At 41.5% G+C, this 17,653-nt stretch overlaps 1 protein-coding gene across 4 annotated transcripts in view; it reads right to left on the bottom strand.

Annotated features, from left to right (window-relative positions):
* Syt7 (Synaptotagmin 7) overlaps positions 1-17,653 on the bottom strand; it is a 313,595-nt gene that overhangs the window by 25,409 nt on the left and 270,533 nt on the right. Inside the window, exon 1 of one of the 4 annotated variants that reach the window (XM_069044672.1) lies at positions 12,543-12,678. The exons of the other annotated variants lie outside the window; for them this stretch is intronic. Coding sequence (XP_068900773.1) covers positions 12,543-12,592 — 50 coding nt within the window. The 5' untranslated portion in view covers positions 12,593-12,678. Of the gene's footprint in view, positions 1-12,542; positions 12,679-17,653 lie in introns of those variants that run through there. 4 annotated transcript variants of the gene reach the window in all.

Raw genomic sequence — 17,653 nt, 5'->3', positions numbered from 1 at the left:
TCCCTCATGTAAACCTGTTGCTAACCGGAGAGCTTTTATTCCTTGTTCGGACGCCACTGACAGTTTTATTGTTTCGCTTATGTGGATGGCAACTGATTCCAGCCACATTCTCCGGAAGGTGGCGGCGACGGCAGCCGCCTCAACCCCCGCCGCAATAAATACCCACGGAGGCGGCGAGTTTTTTTAATTAAATGCTGACGACGTTTTCCGTTATGAGGAGGAATCCCCGCCGGTGCAACGAACGCCGTGAGGTATTTAAGAGAGCAAGGACGCCGCCCCCGCGGTCGTCACTCGTTTGCGATCCAGCCTGGAATTGCGAGCACTAGGTCAGGCATCTGAGCAACTTCTTGTGCACCTCCAAAAGTGAATTGCAATCTTGTAGCTTTGATAATAATTTGTGAAAAAAAAAGTTTGTGAGAGTTGATTTGTTCGAGCTTTGGTACCAACCATACAGCCGGTAATATAGATTTCGTTGAAATAAGACCAATAAAAGTCAATAATTCAAACAAAGTGGACGTTGAGATTGTTTTGATTTCCATATTTTTAAGCGATCATTTTGTTGAGTATGCAACCAGCAATACCGCCGGTAATGCAGATCTCTTTAAAAGAGGACAAATAAAAGTCAATAATCCAAACAAAGTGGAGGTTGAGATTGTTTTGATGATGCAGATTTCTGGCGAAAAGTTCAAAAAACTCGGGAAATGTCACCGCCACTCGACTAGGCGGCGGGAGACGCCGCCCTCGCGCACATTTATCATTTGCACTCACGCCAACCGAACGTTTCCCAGTAATAAACGCGGAATTAGCGCGTACTGTTGCATGTTGGTAATTTCCAAATTTAAATTGGAAATTTCCAATTTTGCTAATTTCTGGATTGATAAATATTGTGGGAGAGTTCGTAAGTTTTGAGCGGCCCAGTTCGATTATCGATCGGCTGGTCCCGTGACCGGAACCGTCCTGATTCCGGTCGAGGATTCATCGCCTGGAATTAATCACCGGAAAAATTGATCAGGTGTCAAAATTTTAATCTTCCGGATTTCAACAGACCTGTTGATGTGGAAAAAATCGTCTCTGACACGATTTCTGTCCCGATGAGTACAAAAGAGTCGGAACTGACAGAAAATGGTAAAACAAATGGGGAAAAAATCACAGAAAAATATTACGTTCAGATCTTTTACTGTCACATCGCTAAAATAACAACGAAATTGGTCACAGAAAAGAGGACTTCTCGTTTGTGAAGTACATTTCGTAATTTAATTTTCTACAAAAGATTTCGATTACAAGAATTGTTTTCATGCTATCGGCAAGCCCTTTCACTGCCCCGAAACTACTCCAATAGATTTTATCTGGAGCGGCAAATTCACAGTTTCGAACGCACACGAATTATTTAATTTAATTATAAGATTTATCTGCGGAAGCGCCGCCCCATTCTCGAAAATGGCGTCGTGACGGGTGCGGTTTTGCGAAATTTTAAGATGACAAATGCCAGTCGGATATTTCAAGGGGTGACCTTTCCAGCCCAACGAAAATATTGCTTTGACATTTTGCTAAACGACGCACTCGATGCGGTGGAGGACGCGCCTAAACCAACGTTCCTCGGGAATTCCCCGAATTAATTGGGTTAGGAAAATAAACGCCACGCCACTGGAAAGCGAGAGCTTCCAAATTTAAAGACAATCGCCGCGGGGGGAGTTCCTCCCCGAAAATCTGTTGCGAAAAGTGTGCAAGCTTTGCGGTACATTTTCAAGTGATCTAAATAGCGCGGGGAGAGAGCTTTCGATTAAAAAGCTCGCGTAACGCTCTTGCGGTGGTGGGGGAGCTTTCGGGATAAATTAATATCTTGGAGCTTTTTATTATCCACTGTTCGGAGCTTTGACGTTCATCAATTGCGAAAGCTTGGAACAATTAAAAATGCCGCCGCCCGACAGGGAACCATTAATTTCGTTCCGGACTGTAGCCATCCCCGGGGCGCGTCGGCAAACTTTCCCCCATCCCTCACCTTAACCCGGGTTCAAAGCGCCACCTAAGAATAATAGTAGCCACTTAGTCAAGATTGAAATTTCTTGTAATCCTGATGATGCATTTAATCGGGTTTTAGTAGACGGGAAGGATTGATTTTAATCTCGCTCATCGAAGGTCCTTTGTCTTCTATTTGCATTAAAAAAAATATTTTTCTATTTCCTGTTTTCTACGTTCAAATCGAACAACTCCCAGTTATCAATCGGGAGTTAGCAAAACTTCGAAACGTTCAGCGCTTTCCTTTATGCTCCTCAGTCTTATAGTTTATTGAATAGTTCAGAGATAATTTCAGAGATGAGAAGATCGCTTTAGAAATTCCTTCTCTACAGCCAACCATTCGGACTCATCGTCAAAGTCTAAACGAAGGATTTCTCATTTTTGTCTCTAAACTTTTTCCAAATTACGCTAAAACTTAACAACTCCTCAAGCTATCAGACAGTTTTCAAAGCTGAAAAGTTGTCTCTAAAGTTCTGCAACTCACGACAATTTGTTTTGCCCGTTTCTTGTCAATATTTTCCCCTTCCTTTTGTTTTTTCTGCTTTCCAACCATCAATTGCTTCATATGAAATGAAGGTTTCTGTTTAAGTCATCCCCAAAGTCCATTTTCAATTGAGTTGTATCTACTTTCCGGAAATAACTTCTAACAACTATTACCAACCGGAACTTCTTTTAGTGCACTAGTTTACTGCGGTAAGTCTGAAACTCTAAGCTATTCTGTCTGATAGTCTTTGGAACATTAACTTCGGTTCTGGAGTTTGCTCCAGAGGTTCGTTCCGAACAGGTAATCCAATTCGACTAAAGTTGTCTCAAGATACACAGAAACGTGATGTGACGAAAATGAATTTATGCTTCTTTGAAGTTTCTATTACTCAGAAATAATCTTCAGCAGCAGTACTACTAGATTTACATGAAGTAAATATTGATATTTCTTCCTTTTTAAATGTTCCAAGGTCGTTTCGCCCCTTATATTCATAACCTGTTGAAAATGATCTCCATTTTCTTATTATCTAGGTTCTTCTTTTGAGTGAATCTTGTTCCTTTCTTCTCGAATTTTCTTCAGTCGTTCAATACTTTTCAATGTTAAAACTGTCGTCTTGACAAACGTACTTGAATTGGAATTTAATATGTCGATTCTTCTTCTGAGAACCAAGCTCTAACAAGATAGAAGATTATCCAAAATCATTCGAAATTTGACTAGAAGATGTAGCAGAAAATCTTAGAAATAGTTTCTTCTAATTAGCAGAATGGGAATTCTGTCTTCTGCAGAATAGATAGTTTTTCTTCTGCTACCAACTAAGTTCTGACTGAATGGAATTACATTCAGAGTAATTTTAATCATTATCTTAACTAGATATGAAAATCGAGGTCTTGGACAAACTTTCTTCTAAGTAGTTGAAGCGACATTTGACATTACAGTGCCATTTTGGTTTTGTATTATTTTTGTATTTATGCTCCACATACAGGATGTTATTGAAAGTTGTACAGATATTTTAACCACGAGCTACTGGCTTCCTGTAGAACACGGAAAAAAATATTTAAAAAATTCTATGTGAAAATTTTTTTTACTTGCTTTTAGTCTTCTACGTTGTCAAACAACCTCGTAGGTACAATTTCGGGACATTTTAAAAATACACCCTGTATATCATGTTTTATAAAATGTACGCCAATGCGAAGTATCCTACAGGAAATATGCTTTAAAACAAGGAAACCGCATTGGTGTACGTTTTATAAAATATGATATACAGGGTGTATTTTTAAAATGTGCCGAAATTTTATCTACGAGGTTGTTTGACAACGTAGAAGACTAAAAGCAATAAAAAAAAATTGTCGCTCAAAAAATAAATGTCATTTTATTTTTTGACATAGAATTTTTTAAATATTTTTTCCGAGTTCTACATGAAGCCAGTAGCTCTTGGTTAAAATATCTGTACAACTTTCAATAACACCCTGTATGTATTAACTTGTGTAGTTTTCCTTTTGTCACTTTCACCTTTGGAATATTTTTTTCAAATGTTTTTCTTCTAACCTATCTACTCATTTACTCCCTCTGCCCTGTTCGAATTGCTTTCCTTATTAATATCACCTTGCCTTTTTCTTCTGGTGCAACTTAAGTTATTCCAAATCTAATTAATTGAAGTGTCAGAATTTTCTCAAAATGTCTTAGCATGTAGTAGAAATAATATCGAGTAGCGTAGTATCGAGAAAACAACTATTTGTAAAGTTTGGAAAGACATTTAAAAATTGAACGCCGAGACGAGAGCCTCTCCAGTCTTGCTTCCAAAGTTATCGCACCACTTCTCCAATGACACTAAAAAAATGGTCCACTTCTTCGCATCGAATTAGATTACGCGAAAAAAATCCACTCTTGCGAGATGAAAACTTTAATATGTTAAAGATAAATATAAATGTCGCCGAGTTTTCCACCGTCTAGAGTAGTTTCCCCGAAAAAGTGTCTCGATGAAATTTAAGAGTTTACCAAAAACTGATTTCACTTCGAGATGGATAATTCGCTTAAACGAACACGAGTTGCAGATTGGAAACGAAAATAAATGTAAATACGCTTTCCTTTTTTCGGTTTGTTTATGAAAAGGAAAAGGCCACAGTTGGAGCGACACACGCTACAAATCGTAAGCCTTGTTGATTTTAGTACAGCGAATTATTTATGTTTAATAAAAACAAGTGTGCTTAACTTTGTGCTTCTTCCACTCGGCTTTTCCGCATTGTTCCTTCCTTTTTCTTCGATTTTCTCCTCCACAAAAATGTTCCAGTCAATCTTTTTATTATCTCTGTTAAAATACCTAATTTTCTCTGTCTCTGGAAAGCTTCTTTTTTTCGTTCTTCACCAATTTCTACTTCAATTCTCTTTTCACATTTTTCTAGTTGTTGACAGGTGAATTTCATTGTGTCATAGTTTTCAAATGTCGAATATATTAAACCTGTCAACGTGAAATCAAAAGTATGTAGAGGAAATCTCACACGTACAAAAATGTATTGTTTGTCAGTGACGCAAAACTTACATCCATGAATTTTTCTTTAGAATGCTTCGCAGATCCAAGGGCTTGATTGCTTTGTCTATTAAGACTTAAGCTAAAGAAACACCAACAATCAGCGAAGAACTCATTAAAATCTGTCCAGAAATTTTTGACTTATAAGCAGACATACATACATACATACAAGTTTTGCTTTTTATCATTTGTTAAGAGTTAAGACGATTACTCAACTTTTCACCATCAATTGTATGTTCTGTGACTTATCTTCACAATTTCCTGTCCACTTTGACAACTTTCCCTCCATTTGTCGTGCTCATTACTCCTTAAAACCCCCATTCCTTCGCTTTCCTTACTACATCCTCCATCATTTTCCACGACTTATCTAATACATCATATTGCATTTATTTTCTCCCTCTCTGTCTTACCCGTCTACTCATTTCATTTATTTTCTTTTCCATATAATTTTCCTCATATTTCTATACAGTCATCCGTTTCCCCACGTCATGTTGTCAATCAACTTAACTTCCCTTTCACACTCACGTCCGGATCCTCCTTCCTCGCCGTCCATTCTTACCGTGCCCTTTGACCTTTCCTTATTAATTCTCTCTGTCTTCGACTCAGGTGTTGAAAGTTTTCACTTTCTAGGAAGCTCCTTTCAAAAATATTTTTTTCAAATGTCAATTCGATCCAACGAAATTGTTTATCTTCTGCCGAAAAAGTTGAAGTCCTCGAGGTCGAACAAACACGACACGGGGACTCCTGTTTAACCTTGAAAACGACGAAATCGTCCTGTTTGGAAAAATAACGCCATACATCAAGCCCAGTTGTTTACACGCGCCTATCTACTATCGCATCTAGTAGTCCGGTGTCAAAAGTTTGACAGATTAGAGTCGTCCCATTAGCCGACTTTGATCGCGACAGCTAAATGTCACGGTCGGTCGACGGTGGACATCTGGCGGGGGAAACGCGAACTTATCGATTGAAATGTTGTAGGTGTTTACGCTCAGGCGACTTGATTGCATTTCCAGTGGCGGAACCTGTCAGGAGAAAGCTCCGCTTGAGATTTTTCAAAATTTCAACTCGCGCAAAAAGCTTTCGAATAAATGGATGCGAGCTTTGGGCGCAGTTGAGTCCTTTGATATTAACACGTCCGTTAATCGAGCTTCACCTTATTGTCGGGAGCCGTTTTTACAACTGAAACCACTCGGTTTCGATCCTTTTCAAGGTTTTCACTGCCGCGCGACCTGTCACATCCTCCTGCAAAGGATGAGCTTTTAAAGGACCACTCATCAATCTCGCCCCGTCTTGTTTTATCCCAGAAAATTGCACCGAAAAGGGAATAAAGAACTAAAACGGTCGGAGAAACCTTCGGCGAATGTTCCTGCGAAAGCTCAGCAGGAACATTCGGGTCGCCCTGCAGGAATTTGCATTTTTATCGAGCGCTCCGGACGCTTCGGTTAACCCCCGACTTCTTCGATTTGTCAAGTCTGCGGGGGACCACCTGTTCGGCGGACTGACCCGCCGCCCCATTCCTATAATATTTGCGAAGCTTTTAATAGGCGGGGGCGGATCGATATCCGAATAAACAGACCTGGCCCGGAGAGAGCCCCTTATCCCACATGTGACCGTCGCGGTTTTTATTGCATCGACGGCAGATGGCGGCAGCGCTCAAGGTCACGCCGGATTCCGTCCGGAACACTCAATGAACGCACCCAGAACATAATTAAACTGCCAAAGAAGATTTATTCAAAGTTATTAACTTCAAAAGAAACGTCGCACGATCATAATTATTAATTATTACCGGCGTGTTTCAGTTTTTCGTGTTTTATTTGGCGGGGGCGGCGGCGTTTCCGGGAGACGAGCTTTATCGGAGACACAGCAATTCCGGTTTTCGGGATCGCGTGTTAAAGTGGCCGGTAATCCCCTTAATAAGCTCCTTAAAAGCTCGCGACTCTTGCAGTTACAGCTTTAGCAGGACTCTCGTCCTAGATCTCATTTTTTCCGGAGGACGTCGGTTCGCATCGCGCCAGAAATGCAAAACTGGAGTCGACAAAATTAAATGAGAAATCTGTTCAGTGGATTTGTCCTGCAGAAAGCTCGAAAGCTCCGAGAATTTTCAGCTTCTCCTGTCATTACGCAGGACGGAAAGCTCTCGGTCCGAGCGTATGATTAACTGGATTTTTTGAAAAATTTCGTTTTTGTGGGATTTGGGGGAGCACCGGTGGCGATTAAAATAAATGTCAAATAAAAGCTCCGAACAAATCTCGTAAAAAAAAATCATAAAAGCCGCCGTCGACTGTAAAAAACTAATCAAATTTGCCGCCACATAAAACAAAAAAATCGTTCCGCCGCCCCCGACGGCCAAGACGCGGCGCCCCAAAACGACGTGAATTAATAAAAAAATCTGCGGGGTCGGGATCAAGGTTGGATCATTTTGCAAAAAAATCCATGCCGGATATTACACTTTGTGCAATGTTGAGGTAATAAAAGCTCGCCGTATTACGAAAACGCCTTAGAAGAACGTATCGTAAAAAATGCCGCCGTAAAAGCTGATCCATCCGAAAGCTCACCGAAAGAAATCAATATCCGATTCACGGGGAGCTTTTATCTTTGACTAATTGGATTACATCGTGGAAATTCTGTCGACTCTCGTCATGCTAATCAAAGCTCGACGTGACGACGTTTAGGCGAAAGCTCCGTTTCCGGCGCGCCATCTGTTCTAGACTAACGTTCGTCCTGTTTTATACGGCGGAGGGGTGCGTGATCTCGTTAGAGAAGATGTGTGGAGTGGGTGGCAATCAAAAAAATACCACCTGTTGAGTTATGTCGGTGGCGGTGTGGTAGTGGGAGTTGATCGTTTCAAAGAGTCAAAAGTTGAGACGATTCGAGCGAATTACAGAGTGTCTTGGTGCGGAGAAGGGATGGGGTGCCATGTACGAGAAGGAACAAGGGAGGGTTTACACGTGCTCGCGTAGTAAACTTTGCAAGGGGTGTGCCCACTTGGTGGCCGGATTTGCGTACAATTAAAAACGTCGAGGAAGCATAGGTTTATTTTAAATTTTATTTACAAATTGGATGAATGATGAGAAGATTATTTGAAAAATATGAGAAATTTAGAAGAAAAGAAACAGAAGAAAATAACTGGAGCATGAAACAGGAAAGACAATTGTAGACAAGTTAAAAATGTCAGAAATGACACGGAGAAAAATTGCTTGAGATGGTAAGATGCAACAGAAAATAAAAACAAAAATAATACACTGAAAAGATAGCAAAGAAAAAAAGCTTCAGAAAACGCAACAAGATGGTTCTCAAGCTCACGTCACCACAAAAATATACATTTTGACAAAAACAGCTTGGCGGATGAAATGCACAGAAGAGGAAATGAGAGATAAGGATGGTTAGAGTTACACTCAATGAAGATACTCGCGTGTTTTATGTCCTGCTCGATTGCCCGATTTGTCTCCAATTGCCAATGCTTGGAACGTACTGATTGATCAGTATTGCCTTTCGGAACTTCCGGACAGGATTTTTAGCGTAACTTCAGAAGAAATGGACACAAAAACGCTTCAAAACCAGCAACCATCACATTTACACACTGAAAATGAGTCAATTGTAGATAAATTAAATCACGGCCAACGTCTGAAGCGGCTTTTAGAACTGAAATTAATGTTACAAAGCTCTTTAATAGATTGTAAGGCAATACAGTTCAAATGAAAGCTCGGAAAGTTTCAGAGTTGTGCTAGTAGACTAGGACAACTTCTGATTGATAACTAACAGTTATCAGAACTTACTCCCGGAAGAGGAACAAAATCAAATTGATTTAAACTGCGACGGTGGATGGAGTTGACAAGACTTGCTAATCTGGTGGCAAAGCTCAAGTAAAAATGAAAGTGAAAGTAATAGATGTGTAGACATAGAGAGAAGAAGGGGCAACGACTAGTTTAAACTTGTTCCAACAGGGATTTTATTTCATCTACGTGGACCTTTTTTTCCGCACGTGCGATGTCGTCCACGTAATCAAATCATCCCCGAAACGTAAACAATTTGCTTTTGTTGTCCTCCAAACTGTAAAACTGAATTTGCAACTTTTCAAATTTCCTCCGAATGTACAGCTGCCCAAAAAAAAAACAGTTATTTTTGTGCCGCCAAGTTGGCACGACAATCTACAACTGTCAACACCGCCGCAACTCATCGCACTGATCGATTCAACGAAAACATTGACACTGTCAACAGCCGAAGACGTTCTCACCTGTGCACAACGGAGCGTCACAAATTTTCCCACATTTTTCCCTCTCCTTTCATTCGGCAAGTTGGGGGCGCCGTTGTGACAGACAACAATGGCCGCAGATAGTGTTCGGAGTCGGTTACATTTCCTCTTGTCGCGATTGTTGCATTTCATGCAGATTTTGCGAATGAAAATGCGGAAAATCGTGGAAATCGACCGCATGGCGGTGTTACGTGACTGGGGCCTCTTACGTACGCCAATTATTCCCTAGAAGTAATTAAATCGGTCGCGGTATGAAGAAAGGACGTAAATTTTCCGGTTGTCGGCGAGGCCTTATTGCAAATTCGGACGGGGAAAGGAAACTCGCGGTGGGAATAAATCGCGCAAAGGAAAAAGAAAGGGAAGGAACGGGGGTTGACCAAAAAGGAAACGCAACGAAGACATGTGAGAAAATCTTCTCTACGAGCTAGTGAGACGCTACCCCCTCCAGTCCCGTAGTAGAGTCTACTACTATGCCCCTCCCCCCTATCGTTGGCAATTTATCGAGAAACTTTAGTTTCTTGGTGGGAAGTTTAGTCATCACAACAGACCGATTAGGGAACTGCGAGCGGCCTCGCGTGCGGGGGCGGCGGACCTACCGCAAGAACCCTCCACCCAATTACGTCCACCCCCGTCGGAAAACAGTCGTCGGTTTGTTGGCTTAATCGAATTTTTTTCGAAGGGAATGCAAATGGCCCGTTTCATATTCACAACGCGTAATTAATACACGAGGGGTGACTCGAAGAAGCCGTCCGCGACGGGGGGTGGGTGTAATTAGGGGTGGCGCCGCGGCTTGTTTATCGGGAAATTTTCCAACTGCCGTCCATAATCCGCGCAAACACGTTTTTCGGGATTTTGCTTTTTTTGAAGGCGCTTCATCCCGGTCCGAAGGGTTGACGAGGGACTCAATTAAAGTGGATTTGATCGAGATCTGTGTTATTTTGAGAGGAGGTAGTTTAAATGCAACGGAGGACTTCGCCTGCATTATTGAAGCCAATCAGATTTTTAATAAATATGATAAACAGGGATTTGGTGAGGGTGAAGTTTTTCTTTCGATTTCCGGTTTGCCCCAAGTGAAATTTTAATCGGGTAAGGCGATTATGGAGACGAGTGTGTACTTTCAATTAGGGCTGGAGAAGGGGTGGAACAGGACATCCTGTAGGTTTTTCAGCGCTGCTAAGCCACCCCCGATCTATAAATAATTTCAGATGGGGATAAAATCGATAGGGAGGGATATGGAGATGAGTTATGTCCGCTGGTCGGGGTGGATGGTCTACAGGGTGGACAAACCAACAGAGCAGAATTAGAACAACTGAGTTTTATTATTATGTCTCCAAGATGCAATCAAATTTGAAAATCCCGCTCGATTTGATGCTAGTGACAGGTGACAGATGACGAAGTTACTTCCAGTAGAAAAAATTTAAATAATATGAGAGAAAGACAGTAAATTGAATGTTGATTGAATATTGGAAGAATCAAAAGACAAAGAAAGTTTCAAAAATATTTAAAAATAAAATACAAAATGCATATTTTAAAAATGATAAATATAATAAAATAAATAATTAACATTGAAATTTAAGTTTCATGAATTTATCCATCGAATAAAAGGCATTTTCAATCAATTTTAGGTAACACCCTGTATATAATATATTTTTCAAAAAATGTTTACTCGAATCATTAATTAACGATAAGAGGAAGAAAAAGTTTCTTCATGAGATAATATGCTGCCCATTGTTATTTTTGGCCCTTATATCGAGCTTTTTGCTTTCTCAGTGAAACTTTCTGGAACCTGGAGCTTTCAAAAATATGTTTGTAAGATATTATACACAGAGCGATCAATAATTTTATTTTCAAATTAATATACTGGCATTTAAAAATTTGTCGCATTGCATTTTTGATTGCGAATCTGTTGCATAATAACGATCGCCGGTCCTATGAAAAATTCAAGACCCCAAAAATAACCTTTTGGAATTCTCCAGTGCAATAGTAAATACCGTAAATATTTCAGGAGCTTTTACGAGTTCAAAGCAAAAATAACAACTCCCGGCATCAAAGCTTCCTCAATAAAATCCGAACTATATCTGTACAACGACCTTCTCAAAAAACTCGAGTTCTGCGTCTGTCACCCCTAAACAAATCACCATCAACTACGTCATAACTCCTAATATATATAGCGTGAAGCAACAAATTTCGATAAAATCTCGTTTACCAGATACAAATCAAATCGGCGTTTCATGGCCCGTGTCGAATCTAATTTCCGGCGAAAATGGAAAAATAAATCATAGAGATTTCCCGCTCACACATTTCCCCCGTTTTCCCGATACCGCCAATTCAATTTAATTCCAACGTACACAAGATGTCGTGTCTTCTTGTTGTTCTCGGACGCCTAGACGTTGCCTTTTTTCTTATCTGAAGCTTATTTTTTTATTTTCCGTCTGGGAAGAAAATCGACTTGGATCAGACATCCGGGGACGGCAGATGTCACGATTAATTTTTTATGGCGGCGATAAAAACAAAATAATGCGAGGCGTGCCGATTATTGCCCCACTTTATCTAGCAGCATTGATGGACAATTAAGTGGCAATCAAGTGGTCCACGAATTGCGGAAAACAAAAATAACAATAATGCTGATGGTGGTAATGGTGCGTTTTGAGGTTTGGGTTGGCAACAGTAATCTAAGTGTAGTTCCGGCCTGAATGCCGTGTCACTTGACCAACAGTATTGATGATATTTAATATAAAATGGAGAAAATACAATTTTTGTTTAAATTTAATTAAATCCGGACGGCCGTGCATAAATCTGAAATATTCTGCAAATCCCACCCCCGACTGGTCCTCGAATAATTTGCGTATAAAATCGATATGGAAGGGTTACCGCGATGAATTATTGCCCATTGATACCTGACCCTCTCCGTATCTGGTCTATACCCAGTGAACCAACGAATTTGCACCCCCGCTGCTCGCCCCCTCCTGTCTGGAAGGAATCTCTTTTGAGTCGAATGTTTCTTTTCGGGTCCGTCTCGCATCCCTTACATTTTTTTTGTTTGTTCGTCGCCACGAAAGCCACATCAACCCCAATTCCGACCCTCCCTCGCACCGATATTACGCCTCGGGCGGTGCGTGCGTTCGCACCGCGGAAATTCTCGTGGAGATCACCGTGGGAAATCAGTCGCGCGCCAAATTTAATCGCACACCGAGAAAACAACCGACTAACGTCGAAACAAAAGCATGTCACACAAAAAAAATTAATGTAGGTGGCTGGTAAATTACCTGAGGATCTGCTCGCAGTTGTGCACCACACCGGTCATGAAATAGTACATGTTTGTTTTCGAAATCGAGACGTGCAGGCGTACCAATCGCGCTCGCCGCCACCAAACGAAAAGCTGTACATTCCCCGAAAATCCCGGATGAACACTGATGCGGCGTCCTCTCGGGCGTCGCGTGGCGCCTATCCGCGACCTACGTCTTGGAGGACGCCGCGGCGCCGTCACACATTTTCCGGGGGGCGGCGGCGCTCAATTAAGGCGCGCTTTATGGGACAGTTAAACCGCGACGATTAATTTTTGCCGGCGCGCCGCCCCCCGCCGAATTAATAAACGCGCATACGGGTGATTGATGGTGTTGACATGTGTTATGGGCGGGTGGGGGCGGCGGTGGCCATCGATCCGACACGCGAAAATAGTAGCCGCGGAAATTTCGCGGACGTGGCAGGCGACGAGCGGGTCTCTGATTGATTCGCACGGTCAAAGGGGCGGAACTAGGTCACGTGGCCACGTGTCAGAAGTCAGTTAGAATCCTAGTTTATTATTAAAAAAAAAATCTGGATTGCACTTTATGTTTCAACTTTTTCCCCACCCTTCCCGCCAACGACGCAAATACAACAAAGGCCACCTGAACCACCCCATAAACCGTCCATTAGGCGCACCGACCGTCGATTTACGACCGCCGATGGACCGCCGCCCCCAAAAAATACAAAGCGAACGGTCCAATCGCGCTAATGTCTTTTTCCGGGGCGAATCCGGGACGTAGTAAATCGGAATCAGTCCGTCCCTGGTCGAGTAATTATAACCCGCACTAAACCCTCCTGAATAATGGACGGCGCCGCTCATTTCTAATGTACACGCAAAGGGGATAACTTTAACTTGTCAATTAGGGTGGTTGCCGCAGAGTAACGGCCCTCCTGATGCCGGAGGGCCAGAGATTGATTTTCTTACGTGTCGTGAAGACGAAACGCAGCTGGCTGCAGAAAGAAAGGGATGGAGGTGGAGAAATTAAAACGAAAAAAAGAAGTCTGCAGTACCGGCAGTATGGTTGGTTGCCTATCTCGACATTTCTTCGCGGGAAAAATGACATTGTTAGTTGCCTATCTCGCCTATTTCCGAGCAGAATCCTGGGTTGCCGGCTGTGCGTTTGGTTGCCTACCTGTCCCGATGTTTCTTTTATCTCTCTAATTCACTCACTAACTGTGGCGCCTTTATCTCGGATGAGACAAACGAGCGCCCTCGACTTCCTAATCTAACAAAGCGCCATTCACCGGCGTATCTGTCCAGGAACCGGACTTACCTGCAACAAAAATGATTCAGATCAGCTCGGCGAAACAAACAACCCCGGTTGTGAACATAAAACGGCAAGTTTTTGATGTTTGTTCGAAAGAAAAATTCGACCCCAACCCCCCAGCGATATCGACAAAGGACACGGACGCAACAAAAGAAGAAAGAGATGGGAATCTCTCGTGTATGACTTATCGATTCGTGTGTGTCGGAATTCGAAATTCGAATGGCTCGTGTAAAGGGGGAGGTTTTGCGGTCGAGGGTGTTAGAGTGGCGAGACGGGGTTTAGTGCAACAAGTTAAGGGTCGGTGTGCATAGTTTAGGCCGGGATCGGGAACTGAAGATAAAAGAAAAGAGGAAGGGGTAGGTGTTGTGTTTGAGGAAAATGATACATCGCCACTTTCTTGGCGTAAGTGGTGACTGAAAGGGGTGAAAATGTTGTTTTATGGGTTTTCTCTTGCTTCGTTTTCATCTTTATGCTGACGGTATCGCCAAAGATAGAGCGGTTGATCCAGCTCTTTGACGATTTTTCTTTGCACCCTCTCCCACCCCTATTGAATAAATAATCCATTAATTTCCCACACTAAACCGCGTTTCCAGACAGCTGTCGAGACCGCCGAACGAATTAATTTATCACCTCAAAAATCATGATCGGGGGCATACACCACGTGACATGTGTGCAACTCGACCCCGTCCCTTTTTTCGCTCGATTACGCCGCCCCCGGCACGTTGCTCGCATTTCGCGATGATCCGAAAGGAAATTTCTCTTTCTGCCCCCAACTCATTTATCGGCACCGCCGCCGCATATTTTACACGGGGGTTGTTAAAATATAATTTCGATTGTGTACGCAAGATAGGGCGTCGCGTTAGCTTAGGTAAACATATGAGTTGGGAGATTTCCGAAGTTGGCGATATTCAATTCTGCCAACTTTCGCAATCGACGTGGTCCTAAAAGCACTCGGGGCCCCCTCTCATATTTCCCCGAGTTGGTCTTTTGCGGCCTTTATGGATCCAGGGGTGTAACGGATTGTGTTTTACACGCAATTAGCGCCGCCCACACTCGCATTCCTGCTGTCGAAACAGGGGCGAGGGCTTAATTAGGTGACGGTAAGGTTAGGGGCGGATTTCGGGTTTGCTTGGTTCGAACGCCCCGGGGTGGGATAGTTTTTTATGCAAAAAAGGTGAGCTCGGGCATGTTGTTTTTAATAAAGCGATTAATTTAGGTAGAGGGGAGCGGTTTGGGGTGGAGGGAGCAGATCTACGTTCCTTGCTTTGTTCGTAAAATTTAACTCAAAATTCGTTCTCATAGTAGGTAACACTTTTCCTACTCCATTAGTGTTCAATTGGAGACAAATCAGGTCTCAGAAGAGGTCATTAAACAAATCAATGGTTTTAAAGTAATTTTATCTTGCCAAGCAATCTCAATTGGATGCAAATTAGTCCTGTGAGATGGCCAGATAAGTACGTATTGTTTATTTATTGTTTTATTTATTTAATTATGTTTCCCAGAGAGCCCCTTTTGTACTATTTCTAACTAAAAACTTTTTTTGTTCTTTTGTTCTTTTTATTTATTCTTATATTCTTGTTCCTTCTAGCTTTCTCTTTTCTGTATACTTTTTTCTTTCCAAGCCCCACCCCCTCGGTGTCGTCCCGAAACCACACCAACCCCCATATGAAAATAATTAGAGTCTCCTTTCCACCGCCCCGAAGCTCCTCTCGTCGCTACTGAAATACCGATGAGCTTTCAAGGCCGGAAAATCTCAAATGAAAGCTCGTCAGTCGACTGTGAAACGCGTAGTCCTCTTCTTTTCCTTTTTTCGTCCTGATTTGAATGCCGTCTGTGGGCTCCTGATTGACTCCTTCGTCTTTCTGCCTCGCATCCGCCATAATTATGATAATGAATCCGTGATTGCGTTGCGTAACGACTGGCAGGACGTGCAAAGAGTGAATGCACAACGGGGGACGGCGAGATGGTGGCGGCGTCGCGTGAAAAACGCAACCGCCGCCCCTTAATCCATTAATGGAAATTAATAGAAATTTAACCGCCTTGGATTATCTCCGGTGGCAATTAAGTGCGAGCGCTCCGACAAGCGTATGAAGCTTTGAGTAGAAAATTATGACGTTTCGTGATTAATTACCTGATGGTGTAACGATGAAGTTGGGAGCGAGAGAACGCGCTACTTTATGTCGAAATTTATTCCTGCAGGACTCTTCCACACGGCACGTACCAATATCCTGGAGTGTCTAGCGGTAATAAATGTTTATGGGGCGATAAATAGTTTATGGGCGATTCAGGACGGATCCTGTTAGGGCGTTTTATTTGTGTCGGATGAGTGAAGAGATTTTCAGAATTCTTTAGTGTTGGACTGGATCCTGGAAGTTACACGAGCAGGGTTTAAAAAGGGAAGCGTGAGGAGAAGGGATCGCACAACGAAACGGAAAGGATAAGTGGAGATTGAGTCAAGACTGGAAAATGACAGATTCTCAAGTAATAAAATGAAAGAAACTGATAGAAACGCAAGTTATGAAAAGTTGACTGAAGGACGAATACGCAGGTTAAACAAAATTTGTTAAGAAAAATAAACAAAGCTTTCGAAAAGTTGTTTTCAAGGTTAACAACAGCACATCGTTGACGTTTCTTTGACATTTCCGCCAAAATTCAAAGATTCGCATAACTTGGAGTGCTATTGGAGCGTATCTATGGGACGGAAGTCGGAAACTGTGACTCATTCATATAGGAATCGTTCTCAAATCACAATTATTTCTGATTCCTGTTTTTTCGCAGTCCTTTACCATACATTTTTGCAACATATGGTAGATATAAATAGAAGTCAGAGAAAAACTGTGATAAATTATTATAGACCAGAAATCGTGCAGCCGCAGATGAAATACTCCGGGGAGTATACGAGACGATAAAAGTGCAAAAGCAATTACGAACATGAAATGGGAAATGCCATTGTTAATGTGTTCCCTCATTTAATTATTTTTATTTCTTCACGCAGAATCGCGGCGAGAGAAAAAGCTGTTCAGTCGTGATTTCTCAAAGCGATCCGTTGAACGGGAAGCATTTTCAAATGTTTCTTTTAATGTCACTACACTCAACTTGATTAAAAAGTGTACTTTTTATGTGTAATTAAATCGAAAGACTTCGTAGTATCAATTAAAAATTATTTAATTTGACAGTCAATTATTTTTGTCTCGATATATTTTTTTTTGGGCTGCACCATTACCGTACAAAAAGTTTTCATAAAACGATGAACAAGTTATTTATACATCCATCTCCACAAAAGCTTTTATTTTAATGCTCTCATCCAGATAATGAAAGTTTCACACAACTTTTATGAATGGCATTTTAGAAATTGTTTTTAATGTGATCACATTTAATTTGATTAAAAAATATTGGAAATCGCACATTTTTGTGGGAAACTGAACAAACAAGCCCCGTCATTTAAATTATACAATTTCTTTTAATTAAAATTTGTAGATTTCTTCTCTAAACGCCTGGTTTTTGGTATAACTGTTTTTGTTTATTAAAAATTATTTAAAAACTATAAAATTGTCCCAATGCATTCAATTTGGAGATGAAAAATGAAAACAAAATTAATTATGATTATGAATTTTACAAATCAGTGGTTACGAAACAAGTTAAAGACTATAATTAACAATAAATAGATCTTTTTCGTCTGAGTCTGGGTTTTCTTGCCGAGGCGCAGCCGAGGCTTAAAACAAGCGCGGACAAAAGGCACTTTTTGATAGAGGTACACATTAAATTTTTTAGGCGACCGCACGAACTACAAAGCAAAATACATGATTGGCAAAATTACAATAGAT

This window comes from Tenebrio molitor, chromosome 4 (genome assembly GCF_963966145.1).
Source record: "Tenebrio molitor chromosome 4, icTenMoli1.1, whole genome shotgun sequence".
In the NCBI taxonomy this organism is placed as follows: Eukaryota; Metazoa; Arthropoda; class Insecta; order Coleoptera; family Tenebrionidae; genus Tenebrio; species Tenebrio molitor.
The sequence above is the reverse complement of the archived record's forward strand: the minus strand, read 5'-3'. Positions and strand labels throughout refer to the sequence as shown.